The 20,510-nt window shown below is 41.7% G+C and overlaps 1 protein-coding gene across 1 annotated transcript in view; it reads left to right on the top strand.

Annotated features, from left to right (window-relative positions):
• Positions 1-14,496, top strand: part of AGBL1 (AGBL carboxypeptidase 1) — a 254,951-nt gene extending 240,455 nt beyond the window's left edge. The window contains exon 23 of the mRNA XM_071568852.1: positions 12,247-14,496. Within this exon, the coding sequence (XP_071424953.1) occupies positions 12,247-12,553 (307 nt within the window). The 3' untranslated portion in view covers positions 12,554-14,496. The remainder of the gene's footprint in view (positions 1-12,246) is intronic.
• The last annotated feature ends 6,014 nt before the right edge of the window (positions 14,497-20,510 follow it).

Genomic DNA, 20,510 nt, shown 5'->3' with positions numbered 1-20,510 from the left:
CAGTTTATCTGCGGGTTGGCTGTGCAGAAAAGGAGAAAGTCCAGTGTAAGCTTGGCAAATTCAGGCTAAAGTCAGCAGCAGTCTGACTTGGCTGCAGCTGCTCCACCATTCTATTATCTCCATCATTATGGGAACCTGGATCCCTCAGCAGCTTACAGGGGTTTTGTAAAGGGGTTGTGTGTTACTGGCACTTGACGTGTTATTGTGAGGGTACCTAAGTATAGCTGATGCAGCACAGAAGTCTATAGAGAAAATGATACCATCATGATTTGGTGAAGAAGGAACAAGGAAAGAGATTCTGTCACAGTACACATCAATGAAGAACCCTGTATCTGTTCATGAATATAACCTTCCCCAAGGCATCCCCTTTGTGAAATGTGTTTGTACATTCTAGCACTTGGATTTGTGCTGTTTGCACTGGCAAATATAATTTTTGTGGGCTCTTTCCATGCCTTGAGGGGCAATTCATGAGCCAGAACAACTCACTAGCTGGTCTTTTCCTGGTGTTTCAGTTCTTGGAAGACAGAATCCACCATGAGAAGAGCAGATGTCACTTAATTTTGGTGCAATAAGCAGCTTCCTGAAGCAGAGACAAAATGAGGAGCTAGGAAAAGATTAAAAAAAAGGCACATGCCAGGAAATACAAGATTTCATGACTAATGAGGTTTTCAGGTCCAGTTGAACCAGCATGAACAAGTCCTCAGCCTTTCTTTCCTGGTGCTGGGTTTGCCAGCCAAGATAGCTGGACAGTTTAAAATCAGAAGCCAAAATGGGTACAGAAAATCTGGCAGCTTTTGGTGGTTTCTTTCCCATCCGAATAATCTCCCCGTCACTTTTATGAGTTCAGTTGTTTTCAGTACTGCAAGAATTAGAACATTTCTCACTGAAATATCTGGCAGATAATCCTTGGCATTACTGAGCACCTCTCCGTCCTCCTGATGTCAGCAGGAGTCCTACATCCTCATCATTCCTCCAGCTAAACTCTTCATTCCTGTCTGGCAGTACCATGAAAACTGATTTCTGTTTCTAATGGATCTGGAAACTTGCTATTTTCCCCACAGAAGTCTTGGTTCCCTGAGAGGTACTTTTGGACCAAACCCACCGATGTTATTAAGCACCTACTTTCTCACTGTTTTCAGTGGAGAGAAAGGCACTTACATAGAACAGGCAATCAAACAGCTCTGCACATCATTCAGACTACAGAGGTGATGGAAGGCTTGACACACCTGGGCTCTGCCACCCAGCCAGGTAGAGGGATGGGGACTTCTGTGTCCATGTTATCAAGGAACTGGAGCAAAGAGAGAAAAGCAGTTTCCTCACAGTGATTACAAGCCCACTGAGTGCAGAATCTCTATGTTTCAAACCCAAATGCTTTACCTCATAATTCAATTTTCCCTTGATGTACAACCTGACATATCTTTTCCGTCATTTCCTCTGCACACTGGAACTGACCTTTTATCATTTTTAGTTGTAAATCAGAGAGTGATGTTAAATGCTCAGGGTGGTTCTCTACAAAGTGATTGTTTCACTGCTCTACAAGCTGTGCTGTAATTTACCCCATCCATCCAAATACATGTCTTACTTTAATTAAATGAATACTTCTGTTTATGTTGCTTCAGCTTTCACTCAGAATATGCTTGCTCCTGTGTGGTGTGTTAGTATTCTTTTAAGAATTTATATAAGAATATATAAATATACACATATATTTGCATACAGAAAAAGAAAGAAAATGTAATTGAAACTTTCAGGTAAAACACATAAAGTATTTTGGCAGGCATTTGAACATTGATTTTTATAAAATATTCAGAAAATACTCATGTTAACAACAATGTAAAAATTTTTTCCCCAGTGGGAGCTGATAGGTGCTATAAGATACAAATGGATTCGTTTGAAAACTGTATCTCCCTCTTATATAGGTAAAACCTTATTGAATACCTACAACAGGAACTCAGAAAATAATTTGGAGATATATTGCACAACAAACAGCAATGGCAACTTTTATATGTCCTTTACTATGGTCTTTTTGCAAGGCAATGCTCTCTTCTTAGATCAGAGCAAATGGTCCTTGTTTTTCCTATTTCCTCTGTTTACTGGGAGTCATATGTTCCTGGCTGGAAGGTCCTTCTGGCACAAAAAATCTCTTTAAAGCCCTGTTTGAGCTCTGAAATAGGATGAAGGTGATGCTTCATGTTTTTGTCAGCTCTCCATTCCTGTTGTTTTTCTTGTTCATCCTTGCAGTTCCTGACAGACAAATTTTAGGAGGCAGGGAGAACATAATGAAATATTTTCTATTCTTCATGAAACATCTGGCAGGGCTTTGGCAAGATCAGGGAATTAGCAAGAGTTGCCACTTTTACATGCAGTAGCTGACATTTTTTGTTGTCCTTAATGGAGTCCAAAGCATATGCAAATCAGCTGTATAATGAGTGAGGTTAAGCAAGGTTTTGGATTTGGTTCCATATGGTGTTAAAAACATGATTGATCAGAATGTTTTGAAATATATTGAACATGAATGTTCAGATTTGTTTTATCTCAATCTCATTATGTCAGAGAAGAGATTTAGGATGAGGGCAGAAGCTGAAGTTTTAAGCTGGATCTATTATTGGTTATTTATGATCACACTTCATCAGATGTTTCTGCTATAAACTCCACTTCAATTTGCTTTAAAGGCAAAATAGATTTATCTGACCTTGCCTTTGTTGCCTTTCATTTTTCTGGGTACACACACTGAGTCTCTGTTTCTGTCTGTCTGTCTCTCCAAACTATATTGACTAAACAAACATAGGACCTCTTAGGCTTTCAGTGCCATCATGTTGGCCTTAACTGTTTTCGGTGTAGTTCAGAAACTCTTTTCTGTGACTTTTAAGCTGAGATTTTCCTGAAGGCTTTCCTTAAAAGCATAATTCAGTGGTAAAACAGCTGTTGAACCCCCATGTGGTGCCATACCCTGTCCCCTCTCTGGGTGCTTCAAAACAAGAATCACTCTCTTTACCAGAGCTGAACACTTTTGTTTACCTGTTTGAAGCAAGTGATTGTGAAAGAAAATGATCTGCGCACAGAGGCTTCTGAAATGGTCATTCCCTACTTCAAGAGGTACAAGAATGAGATATGTTCATGTGGAATAGGAATATATCTGGATTTCCTTAATGAGAACCCAAGATCTTAATTTTTGTCCACACAGTCTTGCTTTGAACTCTCGGAATAGCTGAAAACAGTTGATAATGCACATAATCGTTTCTGCCTGCCTCTTGACCATCCTAATATATCTCAATTTCTACCCAGATGGTCTAATTTCCCCTTCAGGTGACCTCCTGCTTTGTCAACACTAACCTGAGGACTGCAGTCAAAGATCTAGTTTCCTCTGGCCACAGCCAGCTCTTTCCCTGATGTTACTTCCACTTCAATGCAATACCATCAAGGTTCAGTGATCACCTATTATCATGTCTCAGGTAGCTGCAGATGTCCTGAGAGATCCCTCTGTCTTGTAATGAAAATTGTGCACTGGATACAGAGAAAAGCATGTAACTGTGCATGTATGTCAGTGCGTGGGTGCCAGAGTGCATATGTATGTATATGTGTATCTGTTATTTGTGTGCCTTTAAAGAAAGATAGATATGTGATGGTGATGGACTTCATGTTCTTGTTTAGACATATTTACATATTTAGCTAGAGATACACACTTATACGTGTCTGTCATAGATTCTCTGAAACATGAGAGTGGATATCAGCTAAATAAAGGTTTTCATGAAGAAAAGCTAGTAGCAACCAAGGGGTTTCTTTTTCCTCCAAGGGCTATAGTGGTTGGAATTTAGCCATTTACAGCACTTATCAGTTCAGTCAAGTAATTAGATATATATTTGTGATCTGCTGTGCAAACAAATATTTGCATACATAATTATCTGACCCAAAAAATACCCTGTACATAAAACAGATGTGTAATTACAGAACAGTCTGGACACGTCCTGGCCATCTTAAAACATTTTGCTTTCTAAAACCAAGATCCTTTAAGATGTTCAGAGAGAACTAAGGGAGATATAGATATATATATGAAACTTGGACTTTTGAAATTAATAATATAGAACCAATTATAAAACTTGGATAGAGTCAGTGGAATTATATGAAAGAGCACCAAGGGAAATAAGAACCCAGGAGAACCTGCCTGCCTTTACATTCTTTATCCTCAGGAGTACAATTTTTTAGTAATCTAAGCCAAAATCTTTCCATATTTCTTTTCCCCATACAGTGCCGCTATCTCAAACACTGGAAGTATCTAAAAGCAATTACAGGGATTCCAATAATCTTCCTGTATTACTTTGGGTGGATTGCTAAGTATCATCAATAACATGATTATCGTTTTGAGAAGAAATTGCTTGAGGTATAGACATTGTGAGAAAAACTCCCAAATGCTTTCAAAATCATATTTTCAGCAAGTCTTTCATCATTCAGTATCCTAATGAGTTCTGGTAGTCTCAGTAAATACTTTCCCATACAAGGCGACTTGACTGCTCATATTTCCATATGAAGCTTAAGCTGTAGAAAGCCAAAATGTTACCTGTTTTCCAAGTATTTCCTCTGATTCTTAGACTAAATTCAATCCACTGATAGTGCTGTCTGGTAGATGGATATTATTCCATGCATTTTAGGTTGCCTGTCTTTTATTTCCTGTGTTTATATCTCATTTTTAATTAATATAATAGGATCACAATGGACCTGATTTTAAACCATCTACTGTTGGTTACTTCAGTGACATTGGCCATAAATTTCTGTTCAACATGAAATGGCAGCACTCAGCCAAAGGTAGCAAATATACCAATGAAGTGTCTCACAGGTACTCATTAAATAACCTCTAATTGATTTCAACAGCAAACACAGGTTAGGCTGCCTGCCTGCTGATCCAGAGCTGATGCTATGTGATATTGTTCCCTTAAGTAAACACCAAGCTGTAGTGCAATATGAATCTAAAAATCAAGATTTGGCCTATGCTTTCACAAGACATTCTAAACCAGGCTTAGTTTCCCAGCAGTGCCTGAATATATCACACGAGTATATCACATACACTTCTCTTGAAGATCTTCAACTTGCTTAAAATTTGTGTCCCAGGGCTTGAGCTCTGGTGTCGAGGATTTTGGACCAAATCTCAAGAATACAGTGCTGTACAGATATAAGCAGTCCGGTCTCAAGTCTTCTACAGGGTTATCCCATATTTCCAAGGAATTAACACTGAAGCTGGGGCTGGATGCCAGTTTTAGGTGAATGAGTTGTTCCCCCAGCTTGTGCAGAGCATCTGAACTTGTTTGGTGTGACTGAAATTTAATAGGTTACATAGTATGTCAGGGGGAATAAAGCCAGAGTTTTCCATGCTTATACCCACACTTAGGTTCATGTATAACCAATTTCTCCCCATAGTAAGTGGAAATTTTACTCAGTACCCTGGTTTAGCTTGTTAGTGGTGATGGGGAACAGCTGCTCTGTTCATATCTACCCTTGCAAGCAGCAGATTTACAGGATCCTTAGTGTTTTGTCCAAACCAGGTATTGCACTACCTGAAAGAGAGTGTCATCACAAACTAAAGTGAATATGTCAGTTCACAAACCTTTCCTAAAGTACGCACAGGATGGTGCTTTCCTGTGCTGAAATGTAAATGTGTCTAAAGAAAGAAAGAGACAAAACCTAAGCATTGTTGAAGGATGAGAGAGGAAGTGTTTAGGGTCTGCAGCAATTACCATAGCTTCATTTCATGACTGAACTTGTATATGTTCAAGTCAGTGGGTTTTATTAATCCTTACAAGCCTACAGCTACAAGAATGCTAAAGATGCAATGTTTGCCCTGCACTGATTTATAGATTGGTTCTCCATTAGGAAGAAATTAATGATCATTCATAAGAGTGAGTCCACAGCCCCTGGCTTCTCAACAGCTTTTCCATCCTGCAAGTCTAGAGATCAGCTCATGTGAACTTTATTCATTAGCATGAGAAACACGCTTGGATTTGAACTGAGATATTGGGAATTCAGGAATGTCAGGTAATGTCAAGTACCCTTCAGATGGGAGAAAAAAGCCTTCTTGTCCTCTATACAAACTCATCTGTCACAGAAAGATCAAAGCTGTCCCAATGACATGGTATAATTCAATTAAATGCAGTTCTTCATGTTCATACAAAGCTCTTCCATTTCCAAACCACGTGTAATGAGAGGTGTATACCCAACACCTTCCCTGCTCTTGCAGCAGCATCAGCCACCTTCTAGCACTAAGGAGACGAAACCATCATTCCTGAGAGGACTAACAATTTATTCTGGATGCAAGTAAACGGCTGTCCAGGGCTAAATTGTTGCAAGCCTGAATGAACATTAGGGGACAGTATTGGCCAGGAGTCAGACTGTTTCTTCCTCTTCATAGTCTCCTTTTATTTACAAGTTGTCTTCCCTTCTCTCTAAATAAAACTCCATTTACTCCTTACTTATCTAACTGGTGCGCCAGACACCCATTTCTAATCTGGCCAAATCAATTATAAATATTGCAGCCTACAATTAGCCTGGGAACTCCTGAAAAACTAATTAGTTAGAGCCTTAGCAATGAATTATACCTTTCTCTTGGCTATTTGCAGCAGGAAGAAAAAAGGAAGAAAAACCCAACCTACAGTCCAAAGAAGACCAAACATCTCTCAGCCACAGCAAACAGAATTCAAGGCTGTGTTTAATTATGTTCATATTGTTGGTGAAAGGATGGGCCATGGTGGGCTGAAAGCCAGGGCACCTGGCATTGCCTTGGGCTTAGCATGCAATTTCTCAGGAGATGTAAGATGCAGAAGCCCTTGGCAAAGAGTCTTTTGGAAGGGAAATCCCATGGGAATCTGGGAAGTTCATATCATTAGTGTTTACTGTGTAGAAGCAAAGAAGGTGAATGTAATAGCTTTTTAAACTGGAGTCATCTTGCATCAGTACATAACTGATCCCCTTCCTTGGTGAGGTCAGGGACTAAATAGAGCCTTGTCTGGCATTTCTCAGGCAGGACGGGTGCCAGGCTGCTGTCTGGGAAGCTTCTGAATTGCAGAGATGAAATTACAAAGTCATTACAAGGTGTTCAGCACACCTTGTAGCAACGTAATCCAGACACAAAGGGCAAACTAAAGCCCTTCTTCATTGGCATCTTGTTGCTGTAGTGTACTTCTTACAGGTGTAATTACCTGAAAGCATCATAGTTGTTTCATCTGTGTCCTAAAATACTACTTTATGAAGCAATTAAAGGCAGAATTGTACTCTGGGATTACTGGAAATGTGTCTGCTTAAGGTTCATTTTAGATTCATCACAAGCCTTCAGAAGCAGTATTCCTGCTTTTAATAAAACATATGGTTTCCTCAAAAGCAAAACTGAAAGACCACACACCCTTGTAGGTTTGGTGACGTAGGTGGAATTTTAATGTCCAAAAAGAAAAGGGCAAGGCAATCCCAGTTCACTGCAGAGAAGGCAGCGTATTTTTAAAAGATGCAGGACACTTTACTTACCAGCACATATATAGCTGTTCATGCAATAGGTAAAACTTCTTTGGAAAAGAATGAGCAATTCCCCTTCTGCACAAGTCATAACTGTGTTCAGGGAACTTTCTGGGGTCTCCAGTTCCTGCATAGGGAAAAGGTGCACCCCTCTTTCAGGTGAATGCTCTTAATTGCTGAGAACTAGACCAATTTAGGTTAGATATGAATCTTTTTTGTGTTTTAAATGTCTGAGCTCTTGAAAAATTTCAGTAAAGCTATTTCCTGCCTTATTTAGTCTATGAACTGTATTAAAGATGTGCTTGGCTTGTTATACACAGCCGCATCCCTGATTTCAACAGCTTCCAAATGATTAGGACATATTATGATGAAGAGAAGTTATAAGGCGAGGAGAAAGTAGGGTTACAGTCAAGGTGATTATGCAGCTACTTGAATGTTGCTTTTCACCACAGAGATAAGCTGAGAACACGTTTGCTTGTTTGTTGATACTTTCTTCAGAGAGGATCATTGGTATGTCCATGACCAGCAGTGGTCCCCAGACTCAGCTTTTTCCTCCTTTTTGTGTGAAGCATTTAACACCTCCCCCCACCCTTTCAGTTTTGCTCTGGCCAGGCTGCACCAATTTTCAAAAGAGTGAGAGGAGCAATATGAGAAAAAAAAGTAAAAGCTACACTTCCCTCTTTAATGCACTGCAACTGTGAGGCCTGTCAAGTGAAGGTCAAGCATAAATCCTGAACAATAGTCACAGATTCCCTAAGAGGGACAGTTGTCAGTGCCTGTTCTCTCCAGCAGAAAAAAATAAAACATATTCTATTTTGAGCCAGCCAGCAGAATACACAGAGAGTAAGTGACCTGCCGTGCAAGCAAAATGCAATGGAAAAATCTGGAGAAATTACTTGGGAAATCTCTAGTTTTCTCCATGCCCTGGAAGTATATGTACAAGAGAAGAAGAATTATGTATGGAAGAGAGATCACCACTCATTCCCATGTACAGCATGTAGCTATAGTTTATCAACCACAGCTACAGCCTCTCTTTTCTGAAGTATAGCTCAGCAGGACAGCTGACTTGCAAGGTTTCTGTCCAGCTGTGACCTAACAGGTAGGCTGACTCAGAATAAGCGGTTTGCAATAGACACCTAAAAGAAGTGTTTTCCAGTCATGCCACAAAATTCCAGTTATGCTGACACATAAGGGGGGACTGGACTCCCTTCTTCTCCTCATGTTAACCAGAAAAAACACCAGAATTATTTTACAGGGCATCAAAACTTGCTTTCCAAAACCAAGCAAATGAAAAAACACACCCATGTAGAAAAGGAGAACTAATTAAGATTAAGTCATATCTGAATAAATATGCAAATTAAAAATCAAAACAAAGAAATTCTATTTATCACATCATGAAGTTGCAAATTGCTGTTGTGGCTCCCATCGGCTAAAATAGATGAGGGCTATGAGGCCGTAATTTTGAAGATCAACCAAATGTTTTATTGTGATAGCTGGGGGACTGTTGGCTGTACATCCCCCCCTCTCTTCTGTCCTGTGTTCACATTCAGTGGTATCCATAGACTATATTTGTCTTGGAGTTCTCTAATGTAGTATCATTGGTTTTCCTCCTTGTTTACCTTCTGTAAGACAACATCATTATTCTTTGGTAAATCTGTTTTATATCCCCTGGGGGTTTTTTTGTTGTTGGTTTTTTTATCTTTTTTTTTTGGTGGGAAGGGAGGCATGGAGGTGGAGTGAATTCTTTTACAGCTTTTAAAAATCAGACTAAAAACAAATAAACAAAAAAACCCCAAAACTAGGTTGGAAAAGAAGGCAATAGTCTAGATGTAGGCATTCCTGTTTATTACCATGTATTACCATTTTCACTCTTTCTGGAAGGAGCTGGTCTTTGTGATGTGGAGAAGCAGCATGCAATGACTTTGGCACATGGGTAGTGGAACTGGTTGGCTCCCCCACATGCCAGGTGCTGCCATCTCTCTGCTTTCAGAAGAACTTCAAACCTGCTGGTTTGAACTAGTCTATTTGTATTGCTTTGCAACGTGTTTTAAATCTTCCTGCAGCAGAAAGCAAATTATTGGGATGGAAAATTCCATCTAGTACAGAGATGTAACTGGTTTGTAGAGTTTGTTAGTGTGATAAAGAGCCTTTCAACTTTTAAGTCATCAGTGCGGTTGCAGCAAGATATTGGTATCATCTATTTGCTATTTGGGAGCTCACTATGAGACTTGTGGTGGTGGCACTTATTCAGTGGGTATCAGTCCAGACTGGAGAGACCATGGCTATGGTCAGTGCTAACTGGCTTGCTTGTTCACTGTCACAGCAAAGGAGCAAAGGTCGAAACAAATTAAGAGGGAACTCTTCTGACCTCTAAATAGGGTCTAAGCACATCCTCATTTGTGGGGAACCTCTCCCTGCAGTGTCTCCCCACTACTGAATTGTAATGGTCTTGGTGTTTGTGTACTGTGTATGCAGGCAACAAGGAAGAGCTTTTGAAGTCCATTACAAAGGCTTTATGCATAAATATTTCCTGCCTAAAGACTCTCCTTTCAGTCTTCAATGTAAAGAAATGGAAGTTTTGTATGTTTTTGATCTTTCATTGTCATTTGTTGTCTTCCAGATATCTCTTCCATAGCAAAGTGGTTTTGTGGTAGGAGTAATTTCCCCCTTTTCCTCAGAAATGTAGTCCTAAAATCATTTAAGTTATTGAAAAATTCAGAAGATCCTGTTACTTGGCTTCCCAGATTTAATAATATTAGAGATGTTTTTTTCATTGTTATCCTGTTAATGAAAATGGTTGACCTTCAGTTCCTAGGCTGCAAACTGTTCCATCTGTAAAATATCAGTGAGATGGGTAACATCTATGTTCTGTCCCAATTGCATTAGCAGCTCCTTCAAAATGTACAAGCACAATATTGAAAGTAGGTATGCTTTGGATCTTTTTGATTGCAAAGTTGCAAGAGCAGAGCTTATAAATGAAAACTCTGGTTCCCCTGAGTTTAGTCAGCTTTGAACATTATCATAGGTACTCAGTATCAAGGTAATTCATGCCATGCCTGCAGATGAAAAATAAAAGAAGAAATCAAACCCACTGGTCAGACTCAATTGGGACCACTGCTGTTGCTGCTTCTGCTGGGAGAGTTGTCCTGGTTTGTTTGTTTTGTTTCATGTCACATCCTCATTTTCAGTATGAGTTTCTCCTGACCCAGATTTCTGAGCAGACTGAAGTACAGCCAGAAAATGCAAAAGTGCATAATTATTCTTTTATTTATTTTTAAGCTGTACAGCTCTATTAAGCTTTCAGAAAATCCTTTATACCCAGCCTTTGAAGTAAACTAAGCCAGAGATCAGCAAGAGGAGAAGTGGGTTGACACTGCTTGTTTCTGCTTGCAGAGTAGCCTGTATACAGTTAAGATCTGGAGTCTGAGAGCTAGGAAAATCTTACACATTTTTGGAGTGCAGAAAAGTGGAGGGATCAATACATCCAAAAGCAATACTTTACACCTTTGGTATGTTCTGAAACCTCAGATACTGACAACTGCTGTGAAACAGCTGAGAACTGGAAGATTATTCCAGTTACTGACATGTAAATGAGCAGACCACACATTAAAGCTGTGTATGCTCCATCTGCCAAGCCATTTATTCTTCCCAGCTCAGGACAAATTAGAAACTCTGGCCCAGAGGTGGAATGTTATTATTCCTTTCCTGATCCCCCAAAGCAGTACATTCCCCCGCTTTGAGTCTGATTGAAAACATTGGCCTGGAGGTGCAAAACACACTATCCGTCCCCCTGATTCATCCAGACTCTGACCCACGCAGCACTGAAATCCCCGGCTTCTTTCTGGTCTCAAAAAATTACCCAGTTGCCCTCCTGGGCTAAGGGCCAAATGGGATGTAGGGAGCTAGGTAGGAGAAGGACTCGGTCCCCCAGAGCCATCTAGTCTTGTGGTTTCAGTTCTGACATAAATATTGCATTAAGCTTGGCCTAATACAGTGTGCATTGAATGTGGGCATGTAAAGCAAGCCCATGGCCATTCCTGGGAGCAAATGGCAGGAGGCCAAGGTGAGGTAACCTACCTTGCTGTGAGCCAGACAATATGGCTATGACATCCACTTAGAGTCTTTCCTCAGCCATTCAGGCTTGCATCTGAATTTGATCCGTTCTCAGGAAGTCATGATGTCATACCCTTTGAGTACTCTTCACCAAATACAACTACTCCTGGTGCTTCTGCCTGCCTTGGAACCTGTGTGCTTGAAGATCCAAGAGCCTCTGGTTTTTGTTCATGCTTCCTCTTGTTAGCAGTGCTTTGAGCTTGCACAGAACAGGAGGAAAAGATGCCAAACCCCTTCAACCACCTGGATTAATTAGGTCTTACACTAAATATGGAACTACAGTGAGGTGCATGATGATTAAACCAGCAATCTTCTGGAAAGTGAATACCTTCTTCTCTGCTATATTTCAGCTTCTGTAACATTATAAGTGCCTTAAGGCAAGAATGGTGTTGTCTGTATGTAAAGCACTCTGTTTCTCTATAAGCACTAGCAGTAAGTGATAAGAATAATAATGATTTACTCCTGCGAGGTTGGTAAGTATCAGTCTTCGTTTTACAGATCATGAAACATCCACCAAGACATACAGGAGTTTGCTTAGTGCCAAGATTGCACCCAGGAAACACATTTCCCTATTGCTTGCTCTCTTACCCCTGAGAACACCCCCTCCTTTGGTGACGTCCAGTCTCTCTTGTGATTTTTCTGCAGAAGGTGCAGCAACAGCAGCCTGGAGTCTGATGATGAACCTCCTTGTGCGGAAGAGATCGATTATAACACTGACAGTAGTGTTGATGGCGAAGAGGACTTCTCAGAGCTAGACCAAGAGATCCAGGAGTGCCTCTCATGGGTGGAAGGCAAGACAGAAGATGAGGGAGTGACCACAGAACAGACATGCAGCTCCAGGGCTCTAAGGAGGCTCTACATTTCCAGCCAGCCAGTGCCCAACAGTACGACTCTTCCTCTGGGTTCAACAGCTCTTGGGCTGTACAACGGGTTTGAGAGCAGTCCTGTGTGAACAAGGCTTGCAGGGCAGCAAGCAAATGGGACACTGCTCATGTTTGCCTGTTTGCCAGCTTCAGCATCCTTCCCAGATGTGCTGCTCCAGTTCTGAATGGAAAAATGTATGTTTGTGTAAATTGTGTACATACATCTTTTGAGAATGACTCCTTATGGGTACACCAGGCAGAGTGAGATGCCACTAGCCCAGCCAGTACTATGTGAGTTCATCCATTCCTAAATATGACCTCGAGTTTCACAGATGCCTCTAGTATGTGGTTTCATACAGATTGACATAAGGAATGGTAGTTTGAGACCAAGGAACCTGAGATGATTCTTCTTTTCCCTCCCTTAGGCAGCCTTGCCTGGAGAAGTGACTGTTACTGATGCCTTTCGCCAGAGCTCTCTGGTGCCATTCATTTCTCTTGAGCTGTAGAGTATGTATCTGATTTCTGTCCAGTCAGAATTTTTACAGTGTGTTCAAAAGGTTGGGTCAGGCTGTGCATGTTTCTGAGCTGGTTATATCTCAGCAACAGCGTGGGAAATCCAATGCGCCATAGTAAGGAAAGCAGCAGTGACAATACATAGGCAACCTCTGGAAACCTGGGCTAAATGCTCCAGTAGATTAGTGATGGTGGCAATGTCCAAGAGTAAATTGAGCCCAAGCATCAGTCAGAACAGTTTCTTTAATCCCCAAGTGGAGAAAAATTAGATTTCTCCTAAAATTGTCTTCAAACACGAATCCCAGATCCTGAGAACTGGCACAGACTGAGAACCCACACATACCTCCAGTGTTGCTAAAGCATGAGGCCATATCACTGCATCTCACACTTCATGTTGCCTGAACTTCTTATGTGTCTTAGACTCTGCAGCTGCAAATGGGAAATCCAAATAGAACTAATTGGATGATGCAAGAGGCTCACAACTCTGTCACTGTTTTGTAAGGCTCAAGGAGAAGGATGAATGTATAGTGTGTTGTAGCATTACAGCCTGGAAGTACTCCAGTGATTACCAGTGATGATTATTATTAATATTGATGCATGATTAAAAGCACCATGTCATCTTCCCATTTCTATGCTGTTTGTTGAGAGAATTCTTAGTGCAGAACAAGGTTTTATCTGATGTGTTTCTGAACTTTCCTCAGACTACCTAGCGATCTTTTTGAGCAGGAACTTGGTTTTTAGAAAAAAAGCTTCTTCCTGTCCTGCTGGGTTTTTAATATCCACATTTTAAAATCTTCACTAGTATATGAGTTCCCTGTGTCTCTATCTTTCTATGATGCTGTTCAAAAAACAAGCAGTTTGGGTCCTTAGAAGCTGAGCTGAGCTTCTTAGCCCAGAGTAATTCATTAGGTATGTGTGTGCCTCTGTACAGATGTCCTGCCTGCTTTAGTGTGCAGTTTGTTGCACACCTTACTGAATATTCATAAAAGGTTGGCTCACAGGAAGTGATAAAAAAGAGGTAAAATAAGTGTTCCCATTATAATAGTTTGTATAATGCTTCTTCAAAGCTTTTAATAAAAAATTATATGTGCTTAGTTAACTTAAAAATCCAACATTTGTAGTCATGACAAAAGCCTGACACCGTGCTAGGTCCTGACAGCAGCATATACAGGCCATGCTGTGGGGTCTTCAGGACTTCCCCAGGACACAGGGCAAAAAATACTGTTGTACATATATGTGTCTGTAAATGTGCCTGTATACACCCATGCTGCATTTTGTACCAGTGCTCTGCCACAACAGCAGGTGAAAGGTGCACACCAAGGCTTGCCAATGATACACGCTGTTGCAAAGCAAAAAAAGTCTTCTTGATTCAATATTTTTATTAATGAAACAACAATAATTTTGCCATAACTTTCTTGTTATTTCTTTCTGAGTGTTTTAAGATGGGGAAGATTCAGTTCAGTGGGAAAATTCTGCTGTGGTCAATGAAGTGTGCTAGAGTTGCCCTGATGTAATAAAAGCAGAGATGTACCTTCCACGTGTGTTTGGAGCCAAATGTGTATAAGCAGTACCACTGTGCTAGGTGCTGTGCCAGAGATAAAGAGATGGCAAAGGCCCTTGGGGTGCTTTCAGTGTCTGGGATCCAAATTCAGCAGCTGAGCTGGGAGCGAAGTGTCCCTGCACATTGACCACACCTGCATAAATGCTGCTGTGCAATATGAAAAACATGGCCAAAACATGGCTCTGTGACACTATTGCATGTCTGTGCCAAACACCTTGTCACCAAGTAGTGAGGGTGTTGCAGAAGGCAGTGGCCAGGCAAACCCCCTGGCCCAAGGGTGCTCAGCCTGCTGCTGAGGAAGGGCAGTGGGAGGGTTAGGTGACCAACCACTTGGGAATGGCACCTGGAAACCTTCAGGAGGAGCAGTTTTCTGGGCTGCCTCATTTCTTCCAAGAACTTCTACAGGGAGCAGACGGTCCTCTTCTTTTGACAGACCTCTAGAGGTCAGGAGAATGCCTCCATGTGTGCCGCGCGCTCCACGCTATTAAAATTCTCCCTGAGTCATGGTAATTAAGCAGAACTAGGCTCTGCACGGAGGAACGGAAGTGCATTGACTTTAATAAAACAGAGTGTAAAACAACTTTAGATTAACTCCAGCCTTGTTTATTCTTGCACACTTGTAATTCTAGTTTGGTATTCCCCCAGTGAATGAAGCTGTTGTCCCCTGCGCTGAGGCAACGTCACCTCACTTCAGCCTGCTAAGTGCTGAGCAGTGAGGGCAGTGCCTTTCCTTGCTGTCGCTAGCTAATCCCAAAGAATTTGGAAACACCCGATAGCAAAAGGGAGGGAGGAGAGGGACGTTGCCCTGCTCCTCACCGTTTTGTCGTTCCTCAAGAGTCAGCAAGGCTGTCGGGTTGAGACTGAAGCCAAATATTTCCATAATGGCCAGAAGAGCTGGTGTCTTGGAGGCACTCGCCTTGCCCCCCTGCAGCGGCAGTTTTGGGCTCCTGCCAGGCACATTAACTTTTTTTACTGATGCCTTTTGTCTCACTGACTCTCTTAGTGGCTGTGAATAGCTGTGCTCTCCTTCCTCCCGCCGGTGGTTTACATGACATGGGTAGAAGATGCAGTGCTGAGCCCTGCACTACACTGCACCCTCTGTCTCAGCCCTTCACCAGCTCTCGGGCTGCGTGGCCACAATAGCCCTTTCCTGTCACAGATGATCCCAAGGATGCCTTGCCAGTGTCTAGTGAAATACATGTGTGTGTAAACTTCTGGGGTAAAAAAATAAATAATTAAACAATAAAAAGAAAAAATAATCAAGTCAGCAAACTGAAGGAAGAACACAATCTAATTAGTTTTATCTGCTGTTTGTTATGAGTCTGTCAGAGTGCTCTATCCCCTAGTTTTACAGCACTCTGGAAAATAACAGTGATAATAATAATAAACAACCATGCACTGGATTGTTTTTGAAGCAAGCAAGAAGCAGATTAAGGAGGGGGAAGGACAGCAGCCCCGCTCCTTCACTGCTTCTCTCGTGCTGCCAAACAGCAGAGATGCGTGTGATAGTGCTATCTCCTGTCCTGTCTGTTCTTGGACAAGACTCACTGCCCCTTATGCATCCCTTGGAGATGCAAAGCATGAGTCAGTGACTGTTTGGCAGCAGTTTGGGACACTCACATTTTATTTCTTGCTCTGCCTCAGATCTCTTATGTGCTCTTGACCAAGTTGTTTATGCTCCCAGTCTCTGTTCTGATGTGAAGTGCAAACAAGGCTTTGATTCCTCATAGCAGGTACAGTAGTGAGAGTAGATGTGTGTGATTTTGGAGGAAGAAGTGGATAAAAAAGTGATGTAAAACTTCCCAAGTGTTTGCTCTGTACTGATGTCAGTGGATGAGAAGGGAGCTGGAATTACTCCTTGCAGAGTGTAGTGGTAGTTGCCATTGCTTCTTTCCACTTCAATGATGTGCAGTGATGGTTTCTTAGGATGGTTTCTCCTTAAGCTGTGCTGGATAATTTTAAAAGCCTCTCCTTTCAGATTTTTATCAGCCTATCATGTCCCATGGCCTGGTTCTTACAGTGTGGAAATTTTCACACTTGTTTTAGGGAGAGTGGGATTTAACCCTGGGTTTGAAAACTGTTGTATGGTTTTCCAGACAGGGCTGAATACAAGGCTCCAGCTGGAGAAAGCATGCAAAAGTTTGAAGAACTAAAAACCCTGTACATGTAATCACATTGGGAAAGGATGAAAAAGAAGGCTAAAGAAATAAGGTATAAATCAGAGAAGAAGGAAAGGACTCAGTGCAGGGAGAGGAATGAAGAGAGTGGGAGGGAATAGGAGTAGGGGGCATTTGGGGGAAGACACAGACGGAGAAATGGGAGTATTGTTCCTATTTGTGCATCCTCTTCCGTCCCCAGATAATGTGTCAGTATTAGTGCTACCAAGAAACAACCCTCTTTACTGTAGAATAAATCTGCCACTGTATTCCCCACTCCATAAACGGCAGCCAAGTCCGTATCCTCAGCGCTGCATTGTGTGCTCAGCGCTGGGTTTTGTGAGTGCTTTTCATGACAGTTAAGCCTGTGTCGTTTCTGGCCTTAGGTTTCCTCCCTAGGGACTCACATCCTCAGGCAGGTCCTGGAAGATCCATGGTATGTTATTATTGATGAAGCTGTTTGGGACTACTTCCTTTGTCTTTTCTCTGCTTCTTTTATTTCAATTTTAAAATGTGGAGGAGAGGGAAATGAAGGAGGTGAACAGGAGGGAGTGAGAGAGAAAGGAGAATGCAGAAACAAGTGCCCTGCTATCACTCTAGTAGGATCTCCAAAAAGATGGCAGGGCATTTATTTTACCATCAGGAGCTTTTTTAGCCTTTAATTAAGCTGCTTGTAGTTCATGCATGGACCAGTGAGGGGAAGACAAATCTACAATGAAAAACAATCATTCATTGGATACTCTGGCAATAACTCCTGTCCCAGTAAACTGCCGTAGCCTTTGGCTAACTGAGCTCTGGGCACTGAGGGCTGGCTCCTCACCAGCTGATGTAATTGCAATCACAACCCTGTTTCTTGCCCTCTTGCTCCTAAACACTTGACTGACGGCTTTTGCTGAATGGTTTCCAGTACATGCTCTGGCAGCTCCTGCCTTTGCCTCAGCATTTCCATAAAAAGTCATTTAGCTTTTCTGTGTTTGTTTCCCTGTCTATGAAGTGGAGTTATTAATACTTATTTTTGGTGAAAGGGGTCACAATGAGGTTTAAATCTCCAGTGTTTACAATACAATTTGATATCCCCAGAGAAGGCAAACGGGGGGATTAATTGCTGCTTCCATTATATATCTGCCATCACTGAAGTAAAAAACTGCTCTTTTCAGGGACCATTGTGTTTCCTTTGGTCTCTGTGGAAGGTGGCACGAGTGGGCCAGAAAAATCTTCAAGGTGAAAGTGTGAACAGTGTCGACAAAACAACTTTGGATTTTTTGACAGCAAAGCGGCCTTCCAAGAATCAGGCAGCATGCTGGTTAGTGAGTTGGGAAAATGGGAAATTTAATAGAGGTGAAAATGAGACACTTGGGAGAGGAATGGAGCAATCTGGTAAACATCTGAAATGTCTCTGCCCAAGGGCTAGGAGTGTAAGGGCTAAACAGGAAGAATATAAAGCCTTAGTACATATACCAAGCTATGAGTTAATCAGCTTCCCAGACACATGGAAAAGAAAAAGTAGGAACAGCAGAAGAAGGATTAATTGGCTGTGAAACATCAGGGAATTAGTAGGTTGAGTCAAGGAAAGAGGAATACAGGCCAGCAAACACTGACTTAGAGATTAGAGCAGAGGTGCAATGACGAGATCTCCTAAGGCAGGGAGAAGAATATAACAAAAGGGCAGCTCTAAAAGTGCTTGAGGACCTCATTAATGCCTTGAAATGAGAAACTAATTGTTTTTTAAAAGTTGAAGCCACAGCAGGTTAGGAATGAGAACAGAATGATACCAAAGTGCGTGTAGATGAAATCAGAAAGGTCCTGGTAGAGAATGAACTAGAGGTGGCTACAAATACACAAGGGAGAAAAAAAGAAATCTTATAAATATGCTAGAAGGAATGAAATTGTTCCCTATGTACCACAGCAGGAGAGCACATGCAGAGTGTTTTTAACTCCCCTTATCATCAAAACAGTCAGTGCTAGATATATATAACAGAAGTCATACTGATTAGAGGATGGAAATGGGCCAGAACAAAGGGATGTAAATTGAGAATCCTTACATTGAACAAGTGAATTCAAACTCTTGGACCTGAGGGAATTCCCCTGCAGGTTGTCCAAAGAAAGCAGTCTGTGAACAGTTAGAAATGGACTTCCAGAACTTCTCCCATATTAAGAGGGTTCTTTAGAGTAGAGATAGACAAATGTGATATTTGTTTGTGTAGAAAAAAAGAAAAGCCAGGAAATTTAAATTTAAATCAGTCAGCTAAGCTGAGTGACTACAGAGAAACCTCAACAAATTATGAAACAAAAAATTCATTAGCTGCTATAGGATAAGAAGGTGGTAAAAGAGAATCAACATGGATTTGTCAAGCTGATCTAATTCCCTTCTTTTATTGGCTAATTGGCTTAGAGGATAAGGCAGAAGAAACATATGTCTTTTGCTTTAGGAAAGTTTTCAATACTTTCTTGAATGACATTTTCATAAAGAATTAAAGAAATACTGTTTATATGAAATAATTCTAAGGAAAGTGTACACTAGCTGAGGAATCCCTTATGAGAGATAGGTTTCATCTCCACAAACTTTAGCTTTCTAGAAGTTAGGCATCTGGAGAGGACATGAATAAAAGGCATCAAGGTCTTTTAGTATCTGAAGGGAGAATATCAAGGAAATGGAGCCATGCTCTTCCCGAAAGTGCCAAGGAAGAGCATGAGGGACAATGGGCAGAAACTGGACCACAGGAAGTACTACCTGAATGTGAAGAAGAACCTCTCTACTGGGAGGGTGGCTGAGAAATGGAACAGTTTGTCCAGTGAGGTGTTGAAGTCTCCTTGCCTGGAGTTATTCAAAAACCATCTAGACACAACCCTGAGTGACATATTCTTGGGGACTCTGCTTGAGCAGAGAGGTTGGACTAGATGACCTCCAATGGTCCCTTCCAACATTACCCATCCTGTGATTCTGTGATCTTGTCTAAATTATTCTGTACAAAGTAAATGTAAAGAAACAGATCCTTCCAGAGGATCTACATCTTCTCCTAAGATATGTGAAAAGGATAGTTTGCTGAGCTATTTCCTTGTCTTATTAACTTCTGAGGGAAGTTAAACTACCAGCTCAGACAGGACTCCTAGCTTTAAGCCCACCCCAAGAAAATATCTCACAGTTGCACTTGCAGGGCATTATTATACTTAAGTTACTGGGAAAATACAGTGGAAAATGTATGTAGTACAGCCAAACTTTGTGAACGAAGATTTGGGAAGGGCTCTCCCCACGTGGGTGTGCCCTTCCAGCCTGCGCAGTGGATGCTTTAGGTGAGACACAGCATGCGCAGAACTGGCCCCACCGTTTAAGTCCTAAGGTCCATCTGCCATGGCCGAGCGAGAGCTTGGAGACCGACACTGAAGTCCTCAGGACTGTCTACAGCACTGGGTACTATCCGGGGCTGACCCTGCTGAGTGTCCAAGATCTGACAGGATCTGATGTCAGGGAGAGGCATTTAACTGCCTGGTATGGTCTCCACTGAGACTCAAACTCACGACCTTGTGATCCAGAGTCCAGAGTGCTCACCATTACACCACGGGACTGCCACAGTGGAAAATTCATTTGCTCTTTCAGATAATCCCATACCTTTTTATTGAAGCTCAGTTCCATGTTCACACACATCTATTTATGTCAACACATGTCCCAGCCTCACCTTCAGCCCCACCTGCACAGGGCTGTGCTCCAGAGCTCCCCACACTCAGCACTGTAACCCCGTCCTTTGCTCTGACAGTCTCCCACTTCTCCAGAGTCAAATACAGTGAATACTGGTGATGTGGTGGGGTACATCCCAGATG

Source organism: Pithys albifrons, chromosome 13 (assembly GCF_047495875.1).
Source record: "Pithys albifrons albifrons isolate INPA30051 chromosome 13, PitAlb_v1, whole genome shotgun sequence".
In the NCBI taxonomy this organism is placed as follows: Eukaryota; Metazoa; Chordata; class Aves; order Passeriformes; family Thamnophilidae; genus Pithys; species Pithys albifrons.
The sequence above is the reverse complement of the archived record's forward strand: the minus strand, read 5'-3'. Positions and strand labels throughout refer to the sequence as shown.